This window comes from Verticillium alfalfae, genomic scaffold (assembly GCF_000150825.1).
Source record: "Verticillium alfalfae VaMs.102 supercont1.14 genomic scaffold, whole genome shotgun sequence".
NCBI lineage: Eukaryota > Fungi > Ascomycota > Sordariomycetes > Glomerellales > Plectosphaerellaceae > Verticillium > Verticillium alfalfae.
In genome coordinates this window covers 818,583-836,971 of record NW_003315025.1, presented here as the reverse complement: position 1 = coordinate 836,971, position 18,389 = coordinate 818,583, and the positions used below count along the sequence as shown (strand labels likewise).

Below are 18,389 nucleotides of genomic sequence, written 5' to 3'. Positions count from 1 at the left end.
AGGATGGATGATTTTATGGCTTCAGAATGGGGGTTTTGATTGGGCTTTATTGACTTCCAGAAGGTTACTGATCTGGTTCCTGTGGCACTCCCCAATTGCATGTTAGCCTCTTATCAGGTGTCGCTGAATTTCCTCAAATAAGGTGACGTGAACGGTAATCGTTCAGCTGACCACTATCCAATGATTTTTGGTGACTTCAAAGGTTGAATTTGCGCCATCTTCCTGGCGACCAGGACTCTTACTAATGGTTAATAATGTCTCGGATTGACACCTGGCTGTAGTAAGGTCTTTGATTCCGACCAACAACGTGTGGGCAGTTGTTTTCGAGGCCGGGCAGCTGATATACTCGACGCAACCCCTTCTTTATTTCTTTATTTCACAAGTACCCAGTAGTATTAGTTAATATTAGGGTAGCAGGTCGCCGCTACTAGGAGTGGTGCTTGGCCTGAGGGGTTGGCCGAGGTGAGCCAGGCTAACTTCTCATCCTGTCAGATGTGAGTCCAAATATTCCTCTTCCTCCGAGGACACCTCCTCTTAAAGTACTCCCACGGTATTGAAAGCTTATGACGACACAATCAGTAGAAGTACAATGCTACCATATCAACTTCAATGTCTTTATCTGTGATGTATGATCATTTCTATTAGCGTCCTTTGAACGCTATTCAGCAGTACCTTTTTGGCTCCTTCCAATCATTTTGATCCAGAGGAAAAGGACCAAGACTGTTTATGAGTGTATCTAACGATTATTCGATTTAGCGCTTCTTTTTTTTCTTGCTTGTGGAAGCTGAGGATCAATGCAATCGTCAGGGCGAGGTTTCGAGCAAAGTGAAGAGGCCTTCTGCACCAGGTCCGCAAGCAATAGATATTGGTATTGGGGTAGAGAAATTCGAATTCCGGCCCTTCGCAGTTAAGAGGGCCTCCGCAATCCTTGCATATGAGTTCTCTAGTACTGAGACCTAGCCAGCCACCTGTCAGATGGCTCCGCAGGTTCTTCTGACAGCAATTGTTAACCTCGGGTATAGAAAATGCAAGGAAGGCTATAATTTACCATCTGCGTCGGTTTTATAAATAGTTATAGTAAACCAAGTAGTAGCTGCCATAATTATTTACATAAGCCTCGTCGGCGTTTACAATTTGTTGCTTCCCAACTACAGTCCGGCTACTGCCTCGGCGCGCATTAACGTCCCTAAAGGGCTATTCCAATCTCACGAAGGATGCCAAAAGTGTCAAGGTTGATCCTCATGTCGACAATCAGACCATTTTGCCATCGGCAAATAGTGTAGTGCAGCAGATCAAACCTCTTGCCAGTTGGCTGCACCGGAGCGGAAGCTAGATAGGGCGGGAGGCTTAATGGGCCTTGGTGCGTGCCGCTGAGCATGGCAATGGTCGCAGTCCAATCCCCTTGGGCAACAACCTGCCTGTATGGCTTGTTCTCAAGTCTGAGGTCTGGGAACGCTTTTTTGAGCATGGCCAGCTTTTCAAGATATCCATCAAGGCTAAGAGGAGTATCTGTAAGGCCATAGACGGTCAGATTCGGCGAGAGGTGCAGACTCTGGTAATCGAATGTTCCAGCATTGAGACCGTCGTCGGACTCGGTCATTTTAGCCTTGTTGATGGCTGACTTATCAATACCAGGTGTGGTGGAGACCGGCGTGATGAACGGGTTGAGTTCAATATTGGGGAGATCCTTGGCTGGTGGTGTTGGGAGAATACCAAATTGACGGTAGAGACTCGGACCATCAGACCAGAGGTACTCTTCTTTCATCATGCCTCCATCCCAGCGAGCGATGGTCATAAGCTCAAATGTGACAGCCCGCCCAGTAGGCGGCAAGAACTCTCCTGACAAGCCCGGAATCGGGCCATCATTAATGCCGTCGACCTTTGCCAGAGCAACAGTCCAGACGCCCTCTCCGAGGAGCTCCCTATAATTATGATTATGGGGAGCAACATTGGAATATACCGAAAACGTAAGCCTCATGTCCTCGATGTGCTCTGTTAAGTTCATGACCACTCCACCTGTGTAGTACATAATAGAATCCGGGGCATGGTTGAAACGCGCAAGGTCGTGGGCGATAAAGGCATCATCGGAGATTTGCATCTGGCGGGTGTTCTGATCCACTGTCCAGTGTGATGCGTTGATTGAGGTGACTGGATTCTCAGTCAAATCTGCAAACAGTCAACCTTGGTCCAACGAAAGATATTTGAGATGGATCCCTGCGGCGTTTAGCTGTCGTTCCAGCGCCCTGGCCCCGTCTGTGTGGACTAGGAACAACCACACAGGAAGCCGCCAGGTCGCTAAGACCTAGCGAAAAAAGAATATGAGCGATATGCATTTTCTCGCTCGGTACCCGAATTACTAGTTTACAATGATCGTGTCAAATATTGGAGAGTGTTGGGCTTAAGACAGGCTGTCCATATCACAGAATGCGTTGTCGAGCTTATATAGCTAAACCCGCAAAGCCACGGTCCGCGTTCCCTCGAGCAATTTGCTGCCACATCTAAATGCAGCGTGCTCTGTTCGTCATGGGCTACGGGATTGTTTCTTGGCTGGTACGATTCAGGTTTCTGAGGCGTGTCCGGCCTTGGAGCTCGATGTATGCCAGATTCGGCCGAACTCTGGGCTGGTCGGGAAAACCGTTATGCGAAAATCGGACGAAAACTCCGACCCACTTTATCCATGGCCCTAAAATGGTGCAGTAAACAAGCCAAGGTAGGTACCTAGTGGCATCTATGTCCGGGGATTCCGGAGAGGCGCAGTTCCTGTGGACAAGACGATGTTTGTAGTGCATCATTCGTCCGCTTCGGGGGCCGATAAATCCGTACGAGCAGCCGCGCTTTCCATAATCTCAAACCCCCCTCAAATAAATTTCGTTCTTTTTGCGGGGGAGGGAGTGGGGGGTTTGGCATACCTCAGCGCATAGTTTTCATCTGTAGACGAACAGCCCATGGCGTGGTTTTCGACGGACGAACCTCAACCGCGGAAAGTCCGCAAAGGCACCCACAGTTGCTGGGAGTGTAAGTCTTCTCACCCTACCATTCTGAGCATATTGACAATAAGCAGGCCGTCGTCGCAAGGTTCGGTGCGGATATGCGTCGCCGAATGATCCCCTTTGCACGCAGTGCAAGGTTCGGGGGACGAAATGCCACAGCCAGAGTTTTGTCGACGAAGAAGAGGCATTGCACCTACCTGACCGGAAACTGGCAAAGCGACTGCACAGACTAGAGGAGCTTATGGGCAAGCTGGCCGACCGTTCGATACCTGATACAGGTGTTGCGAGCAAAGCCGACATTCTGCATCAGACCTGGCAAGGACACAGAATCTCCAAAAGCTCCTCAACTACGGATGATATCAACCTGGCAGAACGTCATAACCTTCTCAGTGGTTCAAGCGCGGTGGGTATGTTGGTCAGCATCCACGAGAAACTCTTACAACCCGGCAACATGATACCCAGTTGGGACTCAAAGAATACCGCGCAGACAGCACCTGAGCTGGCTCCTTCCGTGGAGAAGAGTAGGATTCTACATTCTTTTTTCCCATCACAAGAACTTATCAATGTCATTACTGGAGCCAGCACTGGTCCATACTTCATCACAGGGCTGTTCTACAGCCATGCCGACATTCTGGGGAATAAATCGGAGCCGCCGTCCACGGTTTCCACCGTACCGCCTGTACGAAGCCATCCCACGGTGCTTGCAAAACGGCTTTTACAGTTAGCAATCTGCATGCAGCAGCTTTCACCATCCAACCAAACACAATCTCTCTCGCTCGCAAAGACCATTCGACAGATAATGCCCCGGATCGTCAGCGTAGTTGCTGAGCTCGTCATATCAGACGACCAACTTATTTGCTGCTTGGATGGCCTCCAATGTCTGGTCTTACACGGTTACTGGCAATCGAATGCTGGCAATTTGAGAAAAGCTTGGCTTAGCTTTCGCAGAGCACTAAGCTTTGGTCAGTTGATTGGAATCGATGGCGGGAGACTCGATTCTTCGAGATCTACTGGCCTCGCTTCAGATTCAAATTTTCATCCATCTCCGCATACCTTATGGTGCCGCATGATTTCCTGCGACAGGTCCCTGTCACTCCTACTCGGACTTCCCGTCGGCTGTCAAGACGACAGCTTTGCTTCTGAGGCAGTCGCAGAGAATGAAAACGCGTTAGAGAAGCTCGAAAAGCTCCATGCTGTGGTCGCAGCCAAGATCATCGGTCGAAATCGTAGCAAGGACAACAATGATTTCCCTCTTACTCAAGCAATCGATTTGGATCTTGAGAGAGGTGTCAGACACTTAGATAAGTCCTGGTGGGATGAGCCAGCTGTGGACGTCTCTGGCAAACTCTCAAAGGTCATGGAAGCATTCCCTCGCCTTATTCTCCAGATCCAGCACCACACCATTCTTATTCTTCTCCACCTACCATACCACATACGCAGTCGGCCTGGGTCCCGGTATATACATAGCCAACAGACAGGGCTGCGTTCAAGCCGAGCGGTCCTCAAACTATTCAACATATTCAGAGCCGTTGTTGAATCTGCGTATTCATGTAGACATGTCGACTATGCCGCCCTGATGGCAGCGATGACGCTCCTGATCGGCTACCTTGGGCCTCAGCCCAATAGCCCCACTTCGCCAAACCAACTCGAAGAAGATAGACACCTGATCTTAAAAGTAACGGAAAGGATGGAGAAGGTTTTTAGTCTAAATCACGACAGACTTTCACAGGAGTCCTCGGGTATTCTTCGCCGACTTGTGGCAATCCTTGATACCAAAAGGGCTACTAATGCCAATCCTTCGAGCTCGATGACCAGGTCCCCGCAAATCCTGCGTCTCAACATACCATACTTTGGCACCATCAGCATCAATAATGGCTCTCTGGAAACTTCACCCACCGTAGCCGACCAAACTGGGCCATTGAGCACCGACGGGTATCAACTACCCGGTGTCCAGAACGCGACTGTCTCGTGCATGGGGCTAGGACGAGAATTTGATTCTGGGGCCAATGAGACGGTTGACTTCATTGGTGAGGGTACAACATCAATGCAGTGCCAAGAAAATACGTCCTCAATCCAATTCATTCCTCAAGGTCCCCTAGCCGACTTTACTATACCAGATCTAACCGCTGACGCAGACGATTGGGTGCTTCAAGGAGTTGATGCGACATTTTGGTCGCTTCTTTATGATGGTTCACACATGTCGTCAGATTCCGTTTAATATACCCCGTGAGCGAGCGGTTTTGCGTCGCTTCTGAAGTACCTTCTTTGGAAGGAAGTGCCTTTCCTCAGCCTAGAGCGTGATTGTATACGTCTTGCCGGTCTCAGTCTCCACGCTCTCAGCCACCTGGCCATCAATCTTGAATTTCTGCCCATGGGCTAACCCTTAGGGTCAACTTGCCCCCATTCCTCGACACCACTTTGGCCTCCTTGAGAGCCCCCCCGGCCTCCCAACTCACCGAGACAGAAAATCCACCCCTTGCAACGAGCCCACTGATCGATCCCGCCCCCGCTTTGCTCGACACAGCAGGCAGCAAATGCACGACTCCAGCATGGCTCTGCAGAAACATCTCCACTGCCGCTGCCACAAGGCCAAAGTTGCTGTCTATCTGGAAGGGGCCACCCTGATCAATCTCGTGGAAGAGGTTTGTCGATGAGTGGAGCCTCAGCAGCCCCTGCAGCTGTGTCAGAGCCGCTTCGCCATCAAACAGGCGCGCGAAACACGCTGCTATCCACGCCTTGGCCCAGCCAGTGGCCTCGCCGTTTGCGAGGCGGCGGTCGATCGAGACGCGGGCTGCTGCCGCAAGGGTTTCGTTTACGAGGGGCGTCATGCGACGCTCCGGATAGAGTTCAATGAGGTGGGAGATGTGGCGGTGGCCCGGCTCAGCCTCGACGTAGTCTCGGCGCCACTCTTGGATCTGACCGTGAGAGCCAATCATTATGGGATGGAGGCCATCACGGTAGGACTCGATCTTAGAGAGAGCGGAATCGTCTTTCAAGGGTATGTCGAGAGCAGATGCTGCTTCAAGGACGTTGGTGAAAAAGATGTAGAGGAGAGATACGTCTGATGTTGGCGAGATATCGAGGGCTCATGGCCACCCGGTACGTCGCCGTCGTCGGGGGGATGATGAAGACGTTCTCTGGCGAAAATGGAGGGGGCCAGTGGCCCAGTGACCCTCAAATTCAAAGAGGTAGCAGTCAAAAAACCTGACAATTTCAACGAAAAGGGGCCAGGCGGTTTGGCGGAGAAACACCTTGTCGTTGCTGAAGCGGTAGCGCTCCATCAACTGCTGAGACATCCAGAGGTTGCTTGAGGGCCATAGGCTGTAGGCCGTGCCGTTGGCGTTCGGGCAAGAGTCGCCCCAGATGTCCAGGTTATGGTGGGAGACCCAACCTGGGCAGCCGTACATCTCCTTGGCTGTGATGAGGCCCTTGTCACGGGTGCGGCTAAGCAGGTCCCACAGGGGTGGCAGGGTTTCCGGGAGGTCTGTCACCTCAGCCAGCCAGTAGTTCATCTCCGTGTTGATGTTGACGGAGTACTTGCTTCCCCTTTGAAGTGTCAGCATCATATTCTTCTAATCAGGCTAAGTCCTCAAGCACACGACTCGACAACATACCATGGAGGAAAGTACATGTCGTTCCAAATTCCCTGAAGGTTTGCAGGAACTCCCATTCCCGAAGATGCACTGGCTCGGGAAGAAGAGATCAGCAGATGACGCCCAAAATTGAAGTTGAGCGTCAAGAACTCGGGATCCGCGGTGGCATTCACACGGTACGCGGCTATTCTCTTGTCTGTAGTCAGGAGTCCGGCTTCACTGCTTGAACCAAGGTCAAGCTCAACTCTTTTCATCAGAGACTGGTGATCCTTGGCGGCTTGCGACTTGATTGTGTCGAAACCAGTCTTAACAGCAACATCCAGCTGGCGTGTAAGCTCTTCCTTGATCTTGTCAGTGGAAGCCCATCGGAAACTGGTTTCTACGTTCACGAAAATATCGACAGTAGTGGCTCCCTCAACCGAAATCATAGAGTCATTGCCTTTGCGAATAGACCCTACACGCATTTGTTCATTAGTCTTTCTGCACGATAGCCGTGTTATCATGAGGATCGCTCACCATCCTCAGCCACAAGCCTGACGGCAGTTGAAAACGGAATAGAACCAGCGTCGTCACCGCCAATATCCAAAACCAACGTCGAAGCGCAGGAAGAAGAAGTATTTTTGAGGATGCCCTTCTCACGGTACCAGCTGGTGTTGAAGCTCAGAGCGCCGTGCTGGCTCGCCGTGAGACGCATGGCAATAGCTCCACCGTCAGCCCCTGCGACCGCCTCTCGACTGCCGGTTTCGTCAGCTTAGTTCAAATCTCTAGATGGCCAAGACTCACGTGTAATTAACACCGTTCCAGTTGAACACCGTTCCAGTGATGCCCGTTTGTGTGTCGAGCCACCTTTCATAGCCGGACCACCCCTCCTCTCTGTGTCCAAAGTCCAGAAATAAATCTGCAGTGACTGAGTACCATTGAGTGTCCGTAGGAATACCAGTCATATTTCGCAGTGTAAGTTGTCCAGCTTCCGTGTACTTCCCCTTCGTCAGGAGATCACGGACAACAGGGAAAGCGCTCAGAGAGCCGGGGTTGGCACGATCCTGGAAAGGACCGCTCCAGACGGAGTTCTCATTCAGTGTGATCTTTTCGATAGCAGAGCCATAAACGAGGGCTCCCAGTCTCCCGTTACCAATGGGAAGGCCGGACTTCAGGTCTTGGCCCGGGGTTTCGTACCAGAGGTGACTGTTTGCCGTGTATCCATTAGGCTGTGCCCATGATTGGGAAGCGAGAAGGAAAGATGTGAGTACGGCGAGAAGCATGTTCAAAGCATTGAGAATGATGAAGGAGCTGATTGTTTACTGCCCTGGAGTAGGGAGAATCTAATGTACTGCTCTGTGCACGTCTTTCTTATATATCACAGTGGCGGAGTCTTCGGGGCAGTGCGTCATGAATCGCCCGCTAATAGAACCCCTCCGCGGGTACTAAACATGAAGCGAAAATTTAAATATACCGGCTGCCAAGTCAATTAAAGATAACCGCTGATTAAAACTAGTTTCGGGGTTGCAGCAATGATCCCTCTGTCTGCCGGATCTTCCGACCAGTGCGCCGATGATCAATTCGAGCAGTCGATGGTGTACTTTTATACCTCAAAGAAACAAGATCACTTGTCGGGATAATCGGAGCCGAAATAGGAAATTGAGATGCGTGCAAACTTTTATTACATTGCTGCGTTCGAGGAGGTTACTGCTTGCCGGTCGGAATGGCGTTGTGGGTAGCTGCTGGGGCAGTGCAAAGCGTAAGAAGAGTGACGCATAGTTTCATGGCTGATTGTTGAATCAGGTACAATACAGAATGGCTGGTGAGGGAAGGGTCGTTAGGATCCAGCGATGGACGTAACTATTTACCATGGAGACTATCACGATGATTGAATGAACAAGGGAGGTCGATGGACTTTGCACTCCCAGTCGTTTGTGCATAAACCCACAGTTTTCTACCATCGGACACACCAGCACACTCATTTAAATGTGAAACTAATAAATATTATCGTGCCTCGATAGGCTAGATTCCGGAGGTTCAAGTATGTATGGCCTTCACTGTCCGCAAGAATGAAATGAAGACATGTTGCTACTTTGTCATGGCGGTCTTGTAAACAGCTCGTTACCCTGGCCCCGGAATCCTGGGGCCCAGGCGTTTCAAGGCGTCCAACCGAACTCCAAATCGCTGCTAGGTCGACTTCTTGTGCACATTGTTAGGATTTCGCAATTGCCGTCTGCTTCGCCTGCTAGGCCTTTCCGCCCACCCATGCTGTCACTTGTGCATATGACATACTCTGGATCATGGTGTGTTGTCTCATACGGACGCCTGCGGCACCAAAATACCCAGAAGACTGGTGTAATTCACCTCCAAACCCCTTTTACAATATTTTGTCCCAGCCTGCTCCCGTACAACACGGCTCGAGCGGCAGGGAAGGGAGAGGAGACCCTGCCAAAACCTATTTCTGTCTGAAGATGGCTGAGCAACACACTTTGAATCATGCGTAAGGAACAAATCGAATGGCCGGACGCTTGAATGAATCAGCCTGAATGATGTTCTGGGATACTGGCTGTCAAGACAGACAGGCCACAGGGTTTTGTCACCACATGCGGTTAGCAATACGGCATGGCCCGGACATCCCGAGAAAACCAATTAGATATTCCGGTCTAGCTAGAGAGACGACCCACCATGCACCCGGAAAATCACTTGGCAACGGTAACTCGGCAAACTACTGGCGGTGAAACGGCGATGGCTCATTGATTCATGACTCCCGTAAAACGTGTTGAAATGTGCATTGGTATTGTGACGTTCCCCTTGCTGCTGTGGTAGGAGATCGTGATGCAACCTGAACTTTGGTCCCCACGCTCATCGGACGGCAGATCAATCGTGCAAGGTTAGAGCGGCACGACAGTGTTGGTCGGCAACGAACCCCAGCACTGCATCTCAACCCAGCACTGCACCCAGCACTGCACCCAGCACTGCACCCAGCACTGCACCCAGCACTGCACCCAGCACTGCACCCAGCACTGCATCTTGAACCAGCACTGCATTTAGATTCTTGCCAATCAATTCACTTTCTTTGACTCACCTTTGAGTGCATCGTGAGGCTGCTTAAGTGTTAGGATAGCCAGGTATGCATCTTTCGGCTGACGTGCGGCTGAGTTAATTCCTCAGTCGATCAATTCATAGGCCAGCTCTACCTTCGAAAGAGCGAAGAAGGAAAAAGGAACGTGTACCTGGCTCTTAGAACGTCAGACGGTAGAGGCGACGGCGTAGTAGACATTACACTACTCACTTGACGCCGAAATAGCCGATATTTGTTGACAGCAAACACTGAACAGAAAACTGGCCCACTAGTAGCCTCCACAATAGGCCTACTACGTGACAGGGAGGCATGGGCCGGTGCTGATCTTCTGGTGAATTGAGGTGCTATCGGACCTCGGTGTAAATAAAAGCCGTTCGTGATGAACAGTGAGGTAGCCACCATCCGAGCATCCGGCTCCTGTGGTGTAGTGTGGCAGTTGGATTCGCAGATGGCCATACAGATTCAGCTGTCGATCTCGCCCAGTTCCGAGAACACTTTTTCCTAACTCGACTAGCAGGAAATTATTTTGTATGATGGCAACAAATATAACTCACATATTCGAGTCATTGCGCTGCATCACGATGAAGATTTGGGCGCCTCCCGGCCAGAGCTGCACTCGAAATGAGTCTCTGATATCGTTGATGAAAAATGCCTAAGGTCTCGAACTCTTGAACTCGTACGCTACCACTGACAGCGTCGATACACCCTGTACTTCCGATTAGGTAGGAGTCGGATGCGGAGTAGAACGACTTCCAATATTCGTTGCTTATAGTTGTTTAGATCGGACCGGACAGCGAACAAATGCAAGTTTCCTTATGAGGATAGTCAACCGAGACATGTGGGGAGGCTTTCGAGATACCACCCACTCCCCCCACTGGCACCCGGCACGCAGCATATCACATATACAAAGGGCCTCACGCATGCTTACAAGTATTTGTTTTTCATCATGCAGTCTACTCAACATCCGTTCTAACATCATCCTCCCAATATGCTGGACCAAAAGGATTTCAAAGTCATCATAGTCGGCGGAGGTGTTGCAGGTTTAGCTCTAGCTAACATGCTGGAGCAATACGGATGGGACTACCTCATTCTCGAATCGCACTCCGCTATCGCGCCACAGGTGGGCGCAAGCATCGGGATGTTTCCCAACGGCCTCCGTATACTCGACCAACTGGGGTTGTACGATCCGATCCACGACCACTTTGAAGGCCAGACTCGTTGTGAGACATTCTACACTCGACGTGCTGACGGCACAGTTATTTCACAACTAAATGATGTCCGAACACATCTAGAGAGGAGGTGAGTGTCTTTGCACCTTTGCTTAGCCAATAGTGTCCTATTCGAACGACTTTCAGCTAATAAACCATCGAAGGCACGGTTATCCATTCCTATTCTTCGACCGCCAGAAGCTTCTAGAAATCATGTACCGCAACCTCCAGCACAAAAACCGAGTCCTGGTCAACAAACGTGTTACTAGCATTGAACTCTCCTCGGGTGCTGGCTCTGTGACGTGTGCTGATGGCACAGTGTTTCGAGGCACTCTGGTAGTTGGTGCAGATGGTGTTCACAGCACGGTCAGGGAATTTCATGACCTCCATCGCCAAAAAGTTCGATCCAGGCTATTTCGACCATACAGAAGCGTCTCGAGTGCCATGCTTCTACCGTTGTAGCTTTGGCATTGCGAAGAATGTGCCCGGCTGGGTCGATGGCACTCAACACACCATTGTCGGCCAGGGCATAAGTCAGCTTGTCGTATCCGGGCCGGAAAATAAGGTGTACTGGTTCTTATTCGAGAGGCTTTCGCGACCTAATTATGGAAAGGACATTACTCCATATTCACGGGAAGACGAGGCAGAATTCGTCAGGCTGCACTATACGCTGCCTGTGACAGAAAACATCACCTTCGGCCAAATTTACGAGGCCAAGTCAACGTCGACGCTCACCCCGTTGCATGAGGTGGTCTACAAGAAATGGTTCTACAAGCGCATAATCACGATCGGAGATTCAGCCCATAAGGTACGTTCCTACGCCTAGCCAGCCCGTATCTCTGTATATTTCCAACCTTTGGACCGTCAGGTCCACCCTTATCCATCCACGTCGAATTCTCGTTCTGATACACAGTTGATAGCCAAATCCTGTCGGTGGTCAAGGAGCAAACGGGGCCATCGAATCGTGTGCCGAGCTCATCAACGCAATAGTGCGCATGAAGGATGGTCGTGGCGGAGACCTCAAAGGCCTTACCACTGAGGAAGTCGTTCAAGTCTCACATGAGATGCAAACGGCCAGACACGAGCGGGCGGAGTTGATCGTCAGCAGCTCACATCAGAGGCAAGCCTTGTTCGCTTTTGAGAAGCCTCTGCAATCGAGGCTCATCATCGACTGGATTTCACCTGTTTTTGGGAGCGAGCCATTATTGAATCGCATAGCCTCCAACTATCTTGGGGCTACCATAATCAAGACACTCCCTGTACCGCGTCGGGAGCGATCAATTCCCTTCAACGATGAGTTGCAATCCACACCAGTACCCAACAAGGCCTCAGCAACCGGGCGTCGCATCATGATTGGCTTTATGGCTCTTGCTCTTCTGGTTACGTCTACTGCATGGCGAGTTGACCTCGACGAACCTCAGGGCTTGGGGCCGAAAAACGTCACCAGACCCTTCGACAACGTTGTGGCTGTACCAACTCCATCTGCCTTGGGCATTGAAGCTGTTTCGAGGCTGAGTATCATCTATCCCTGGACTCAGTATGTCTCGCCACTCCTCATTTACACTGTGGAGGGATATCGCATTGGCAACCAGGCCACGCCGCTCGCGATGCCATTACTCTTCTCGGCGGCGATAGGACTCGTAGGCATCAACCTCGCTGCGCCGTTGCATGCAATCCTGAGCGCTATATGCAGTAACGAAAGGCCAAGTGGACGTGCAGTTCCTCTCGAAGTTGCCAGATCCCTTGTTCCAGCACTTACTCTGGGCTATATCCTGCCTTCAATACTCGCCATAATTCCACTCCTCGGCGTCAAGAGAGTGGACTTGTTGCGTTTCGCCCCATGTCTTTTCAGCGTTTTGACTAGTCTGTTTACCTCGGGTCTCAGGTCATGGCAGTGGCACAGCTGCTCTACCACCAAGGACAGAAGCCGACCTGATATGGATCGATACACCAAGCGCGACTTGCAGACCCTCAAGTCGACATACAGCTTTGCCTTTGGTATCCAGGCCACGGCACACCTGATAACTCTAGGTGTTACTTGCTACAGTTCAAGTGCGTTGGTCAACAGAACGCTCCTGCGATCGACGAACCTCTTCATACCTGATAATTCCTGGCCAAACATAGGAGATGACTTCGATCTCTTGCACAAGTATGACTTGATGGCTGGGCTGGCTGCCGTTTTTGCATCAAAAATTTACTCGATTTGGGACTTACGCCGCCTCGGGTACATCAAAACGTTGGAAGCCATCCAGGTTGTTGTCGGTGTTGTAGCAGGACAGATCCTTGTTGGGCCGGGAGCCACCTGGGCGGGACTCTGGTACTGGCGGGAGTCAGTAATTGCCACCCAGTCTGTCTAAAAACGCGAGACTTGTGGATGGAGGCCGGCATAAGGTAGCAAAAAGCACCAGTGGAGGATTCTCCGTGGTCGGTGAAGCGGATATAAATAAATGCCATAGTATCAGCTTAAATGCATAGCGTGAGGAGCAGCGCAGCGATGGAAATATTACGCTCTAACCTGATGATCAGTCTAACTTACCACTTAACATAACGCCTAACATATATTGAAATCAACCACCGTTTTTCCTTTCTGGCGATGGGAGAAATACTTGAGAAGTTACTGTGTTGTGTCCAATTTTCCCACGGACGCGTCAGCACCGTTTCTTCAACAACGACCGCAATGCAGAGAACAGGGTTAACTGCCTTTCCTCCTTTATTTGGATTAAAATTTCTTTTTACATACTTATATCCAGTCCATCGCCTGGAATCAATCATACCGTCTGCTTCTCTGAAGCGTAGGCTCTGACCCTCAGGTGTTGGGTATTGGTAGAATTATCAACCTCATACACCTTTACCTCACATTGAAGAAGAGTCATTTCATAAATAACACCCCGCGTTCCTTTCGCAAGATATTCAATCCGATATGGTATTGATCTCAGAAACTTTATTGGCGACAGGAGATGCGATACTTCTTCAAATCGGTCTGCGAACTGGGCCCAAGCGGACTGGTAGATGTCTTGCAAATTCACATCCCCCTTCTCCGTCAGACAAACCGGGCGGCGTCGGCGTCTTTAGAGCAAGGTTTGCTTGTTGAGAAGTCGGACCTCGCTTATTGGTCACGAATGGGAGGTGAAGTTCTAATCAATTTCACTAATACAACACTCGAGATCTCAGCGAAAACTTCCGGTGAGTGAAGAAGCTAGGTTCTGCAGATTGATGTGTCCGCAATCTCCAGTCCATTGGCCATGGCATTGACACCCTGGGATTAGCAAGCTTACACCAGCGTGGGGAAGCATAGGTAAATTTCAAATCAAGCGTGCCTGAATGGAAAAACGCCAGAATTGCACCTAGCATAGGCAGGCAGACTTGCCTGCCAACGCGCGCAACATGAAGCACCACATCAGCGACTGCCGTGTAGGTGAGTGGCTAGCAAACGGTTCTTCCATCGCGTTCTGCTTTCTGAATTACCCAACTTACATCCGGGTCAAGGGATGGAGAAATGCTTTGCGGGCTGCCTGTAGGCTCAGACCGGTCATAGAAACCATGGTCAGACTCGGGTCGATACGCCCGATTTCCATTGCTGACAGTGCAGGTTCACGCCACGCCATTGGCTAGGCTGACTTCACTGCAAATAAGGCTCCCCCAGATGCACAGCCCTAGGGTAAGATTTTCTTGGCACCGATATTTGGCTCGAGAATGGCTTCAGGGCTGAGTTTGACTTGCATATCAAAACGCGCCTTACATATAAGCTTAATATGAACGTGGCGCTGAATCGCTTGTAGCGGGTAGTCATGGCCACCTTCAAGCCTTCCCGTGGTAAGCGACATGCCGCCCAGTCGTCTGCCTTGCGGCCTACGCCGTGTGTCTATTTTCCATGTGATTGGAACATCAGCCACTCGATCTTTCGGCAGCGATATGTGCCTGGTACCTGGCCGATCATCGCCCTGGCGGTTCAAGAGCTTCCTTGACCATTACAAGTGTATCTGTCGATCCGGAAGAATGAAGTCAAAGGATAGTTCCTGTGCAAACCTGCTGACAACATACATGAGCGTTCATCTCTCATGTACCAGCAATATGGCGCCAGATGGAAACAATCTTGAAAAAATGGTTAGCTCTACATTGCACCCGTCCCGCATCTGCTTTTCCGCCGTGATCTCGTTTTCCGGCCCCAAATCCCTTTCTGAGCGATGGCTGCCGGTCCTGTAGCCCACTCACAATTAAGCATTCACTAGTTCATCCAGCAAGGCTGAAATGCAGCTTTTTCTTCGTTTGGGAAGCACATCATTTGAGTCCAGACCAACCACTGTCCAGATGCCCCTGCTCAAATCCAGAATGCAACGCATGATAAGCGTGTGCGAGGGAGAATAAACGAATGCTGACGCCGCATCCCCCATGTTCTTTAAGCGGTTCAGCAACTTCAGAAGGAAAAAACACTCATGTTGCCCCCAATGCTTATTTTCCCAGCCACGTTTCCCGTAGCGAAATGCAGGGGTCCTAGATGATGGGGGCCAAGAATCGACATCGCAGCCGCAGAGCCTGGCGCGAACTGTAAGCCGACCCAGCCCTTTCAGGGGTGGGCGCAGAAAGAAACACATCTCGATGGACGCATCACGCAAATCATCTATCCTATCCATGCCTCATGCTGCATATGATTCGTTCTTCGTAAGCGAGGCAGGCCTGATGGAGAGAATCAGCAAGAGTGCCTTGCCAATCTTCGGACTTCGCGATATCGTGATGCCAGGGGTTGAGGTAGAAGCTGTTCAACAAGTCAATACGTGAAGATGATCAAGCGAGGTCAAGAAGTTATAAATATAAGCTCGACAATTCTCCTCACTGTCTTTCTTTTGGTTCATCATCCACACTATCAGTCTCATCATCACACTCTCCTTCTGAGCAAAAGCTCCAGCACGATCCTTCAGACTCACGCTGTTTCCAAGCAATACTTAGTCATCACGTCAAGCATCACCCACCATCAAAATGAAGTTCCAGCTCTTCACCGCCGCCATCTTCGCCACCCTGGCCATCGCCGGCCCGGTGGTCTCTGAAGCCACCGAGGAACGCGACATCACTGCCCGCGGCGCTGCTGATACTGTCAGCCTGACTGAGGAGACAGAGCTCGCCCTCGAGCTGGCGCTGACCGAGATCTTCTCCATCCCCGACGAGGTCCTCCTCAAAGGAGACGATGCCACCAACGCCTGGCTCATCGAGAACGGCTTCCGCGACGGCGACAAGAGCGTCAAGGAGGAGAGGGACGACGGCGCCCCCATCTCAACCCGCAGCGAGGACACCTCGCTCGCCATCCTTGAGCGCAGTGATCTCGAGGCTCGTGGGCCCCTTTCAGTTGCCAGGTGCGTCTATGCGATCACCAAGGCCATCGCCACGACTTTCATTCCCGCCTCCAAGTATCTCAGGATCAAGAAGTACCTCAAGAAGCTTGGTGGCGTCAGGAAGACCGTTCTGCTCCTCGTCCGTGCCAAGACCAAGAAGCAGAGGCTCCGAATTGGCGGCACTGCCCTCGTCAACGTTGCCAACGAGCTTTTCGGCATCCAGTCCATCAAGAGGGCCTGCTCCAACCTCTGAGGCAGCTTTACAGGCTCGCAGCAGCACTCTAAGTCATGATGGCTTGCGCTTGTGCGTTGGAGAAAAGGCCGTGATTGTAACGCGGTGGATGTGGTGACTGTTTGGTGATTGGGGTTGAAGGGTTCATTGCAGTTTGATCTTGGTTCTTGACAGTCTTTACTGCTGACTCGTTGCGGAAGTTTCTCTGTTCCTACTATAGTTCTGTCTTTATAAAACTGTTGAGCTCGCCAATGATTTGTGCATTGACATTTTCATGTAATACTGACATGTGAATCCAAACTTGTAATCCGTGCACAGTTGACATGGTTTCTGGCGCACCGACTTGTCCGAAATATTCTGGACTTTGCGATGTGTAGTACGGTTATGTTGTCTTAGATAAGTGGAATGCCATCCGCAAATGCTCCGTGCGGCTCCGTGCGAGTGTCCTTCTTTCAGGAAAATTAACTCTATCGTTCATCATCTATTGTGCTTGGTGTCTCATCCAAGGCCCAGCGCTTATCGCACAGAGAAGATGTGACTGCTCGTCGCGCAGTGCTTTAATCTGTGTACGGAAACGGCTCATGTCAACGGTAAATTCCTCCAGGCTAAAGTCTTTGCCTTAGTTCAAGAAAGGTGCATCTGAGGGGAAAATACAGTACCAGACATGCGCCTTCAACATACCAGAGCTATCTGTCTTCTTCGATCGTCTTTTGTCCCGAAACCTTCTTGGAAATCTCGTCTGTGGTGCATAACGCTCGATTTGCTAAGTTCTGTCCCCACGGAGTCGCATTGTCCAAATGCTTAAAGATATGCATGGTAACCAACAGGACTTACTGTGAGATCTGCATCGTTTGGCGTCTATGTTATTTTCATTTGACTATCAGGCCTCGGGTTTCGGATTTCTACGTCGAATATTCTCCCATCAGCAATCTGAATCCGTGTTGTCCAGTAATTCTGGCCAAGGTCACTGAGAAGGTTGTGAAGCGATCATTTTTACAGAACCTTTTCGCAATTGAACGATGTAGAGTGTAATAGCGAAGGGTGTTTTGTTTCCGATCGTCCGGCTGGGGTTTAAATTTGAACCTGCAATTTCTCGACAAAGACGGGATGCAAGGTAGAGATGAAAGTCTCAAGGCCCTGGACCTCTTGCTCCTTGTCAAATGTCTGCAATACAATCATCACGATATCGGTGATGGCTGCTATAGCCGGCCGCGGCGCGAAAACTACCCTGATCGAAGTTCATAACCTTACTGAAGGATCCATGCAGCTTTGAGACCCTGCCAGGCGGTCCTGAAGGCGTCGCATGATAGTAACAGACGAGTCGCTTCGTCGTCGTCCGAAAGGCAATATAGCTTGCTGAACAGCAGCCTCCACCTCCGGCAACATTCTTCGACAGGATTGGGGCTGGGCGCGGTTTGAACAGGCCAGAAACGGCCGACGAACATTATTTTTGGTCGAAGCAGCGCGGTGAATAGAGGGCGAGAGTTGATCAACGTGCCAAGGCGGATGTCGTGACGCAAGGTGTCTAGAGCCGCTTCAACGACGTGGGCATGTATCGACTGCCATCGTTCGTACTCAAGCCTGTCGGCGCCGGTCACGGCGCATATTGGGCTCTCTGGACGGACGAGCCTTTGGAACAATGATCGAACGATCGACTGAGGTACGTGTTGTCTAGTGTGGCATTACCCTACAAGCGACATCTCGCCGATGCGAGTGACGGAGCACTGCCTCGCAGGCATCGCGGCATCGTCAAACCCGCCGCCCAACGCATAACAGTTGATTGCAGGCATCGTTGCAGCCTCATGAATGGACTTCTTCCACAGACCAACCCAAGAGAGAGCCTGTCACCGAGCAAGACACCATCGATGGAACCGACAACGTATAATGAGAGGCCCTTGAGGTAGGAACCGCAGTAATAAATAAGCCAAATGACCTCCCATTGACCGTCTTCCCCCTTTACTCTCTCGTCACCAAAGAGCTC

General features: G+C 50.8%; 4 protein-coding genes across 4 annotated transcripts; 2 read left to right on the top strand and 2 right to left on the bottom strand.

The window, feature by feature from the left end:
• Nucleotides 1–1,186: 1,186 nt before the first annotated feature.
• On the bottom strand, nucleotides 1,187–2,098 carry VDBG_09231 (conserved hypothetical protein; the record flags this gene model as incomplete). Its single annotated transcript, XM_003000690.1, has 1 exon — nucleotides 1,187–2,098. One exon carries the CDS (start codon nucleotides 2,096–2,098, stop codon nucleotides 1,187–1,189), a length of 912 nt encoding a protein of 303 aa, XP_003000736.1.
• A 3,182-nt stretch (nucleotides 2,099–5,280) lies between these two features.
• VDBG_09230 (alpha-L-fucosidase) lies at nucleotides 5,281–7,845 on the bottom strand (the record flags this gene model as incomplete). Its single annotated transcript, XM_003000689.1, has 6 exons — nucleotides 5,281–5,355; nucleotides 5,447–5,905; nucleotides 6,242–6,536; nucleotides 6,605–7,037; nucleotides 7,100–7,317; nucleotides 7,367–7,845. The coding sequence occupies 6 exons, from the start codon at nucleotides 7,843–7,845 to the stop codon at nucleotides 5,281–5,283; spliced, it is 1,959 nt and encodes a 652-aa protein (XP_003000735.1).
• A 2,787-nt stretch (nucleotides 7,846–10,632) lies between these two features.
• Nucleotides 10,633–13,209, top strand: VDBG_09229 (FAD binding domain-containing protein; the record flags this gene model as incomplete). Its single annotated transcript, XM_003000688.1, has 3 exons — nucleotides 10,633–10,943; nucleotides 11,315–11,660; nucleotides 11,773–13,209. The coding sequence occupies 3 exons, from the start codon at nucleotides 10,633–10,635 to the stop codon at nucleotides 13,207–13,209; spliced, it is 2,094 nt and encodes a 697-aa protein (XP_003000734.1).
• Nucleotides 13,210–15,826: 2,617 nt separating this feature from the next.
• On the top strand, nucleotides 15,827–16,429 carry VDBG_09228 (predicted protein; the record flags this gene model as incomplete). Its single annotated transcript, XM_003000687.1, has 1 exon — nucleotides 15,827–16,429. One exon carries the CDS (start codon nucleotides 15,827–15,829, stop codon nucleotides 16,427–16,429), a length of 603 nt encoding a protein of 200 aa, XP_003000733.1.
• Nucleotides 16,430–18,389: the final 1,960 nt, after the last annotated feature.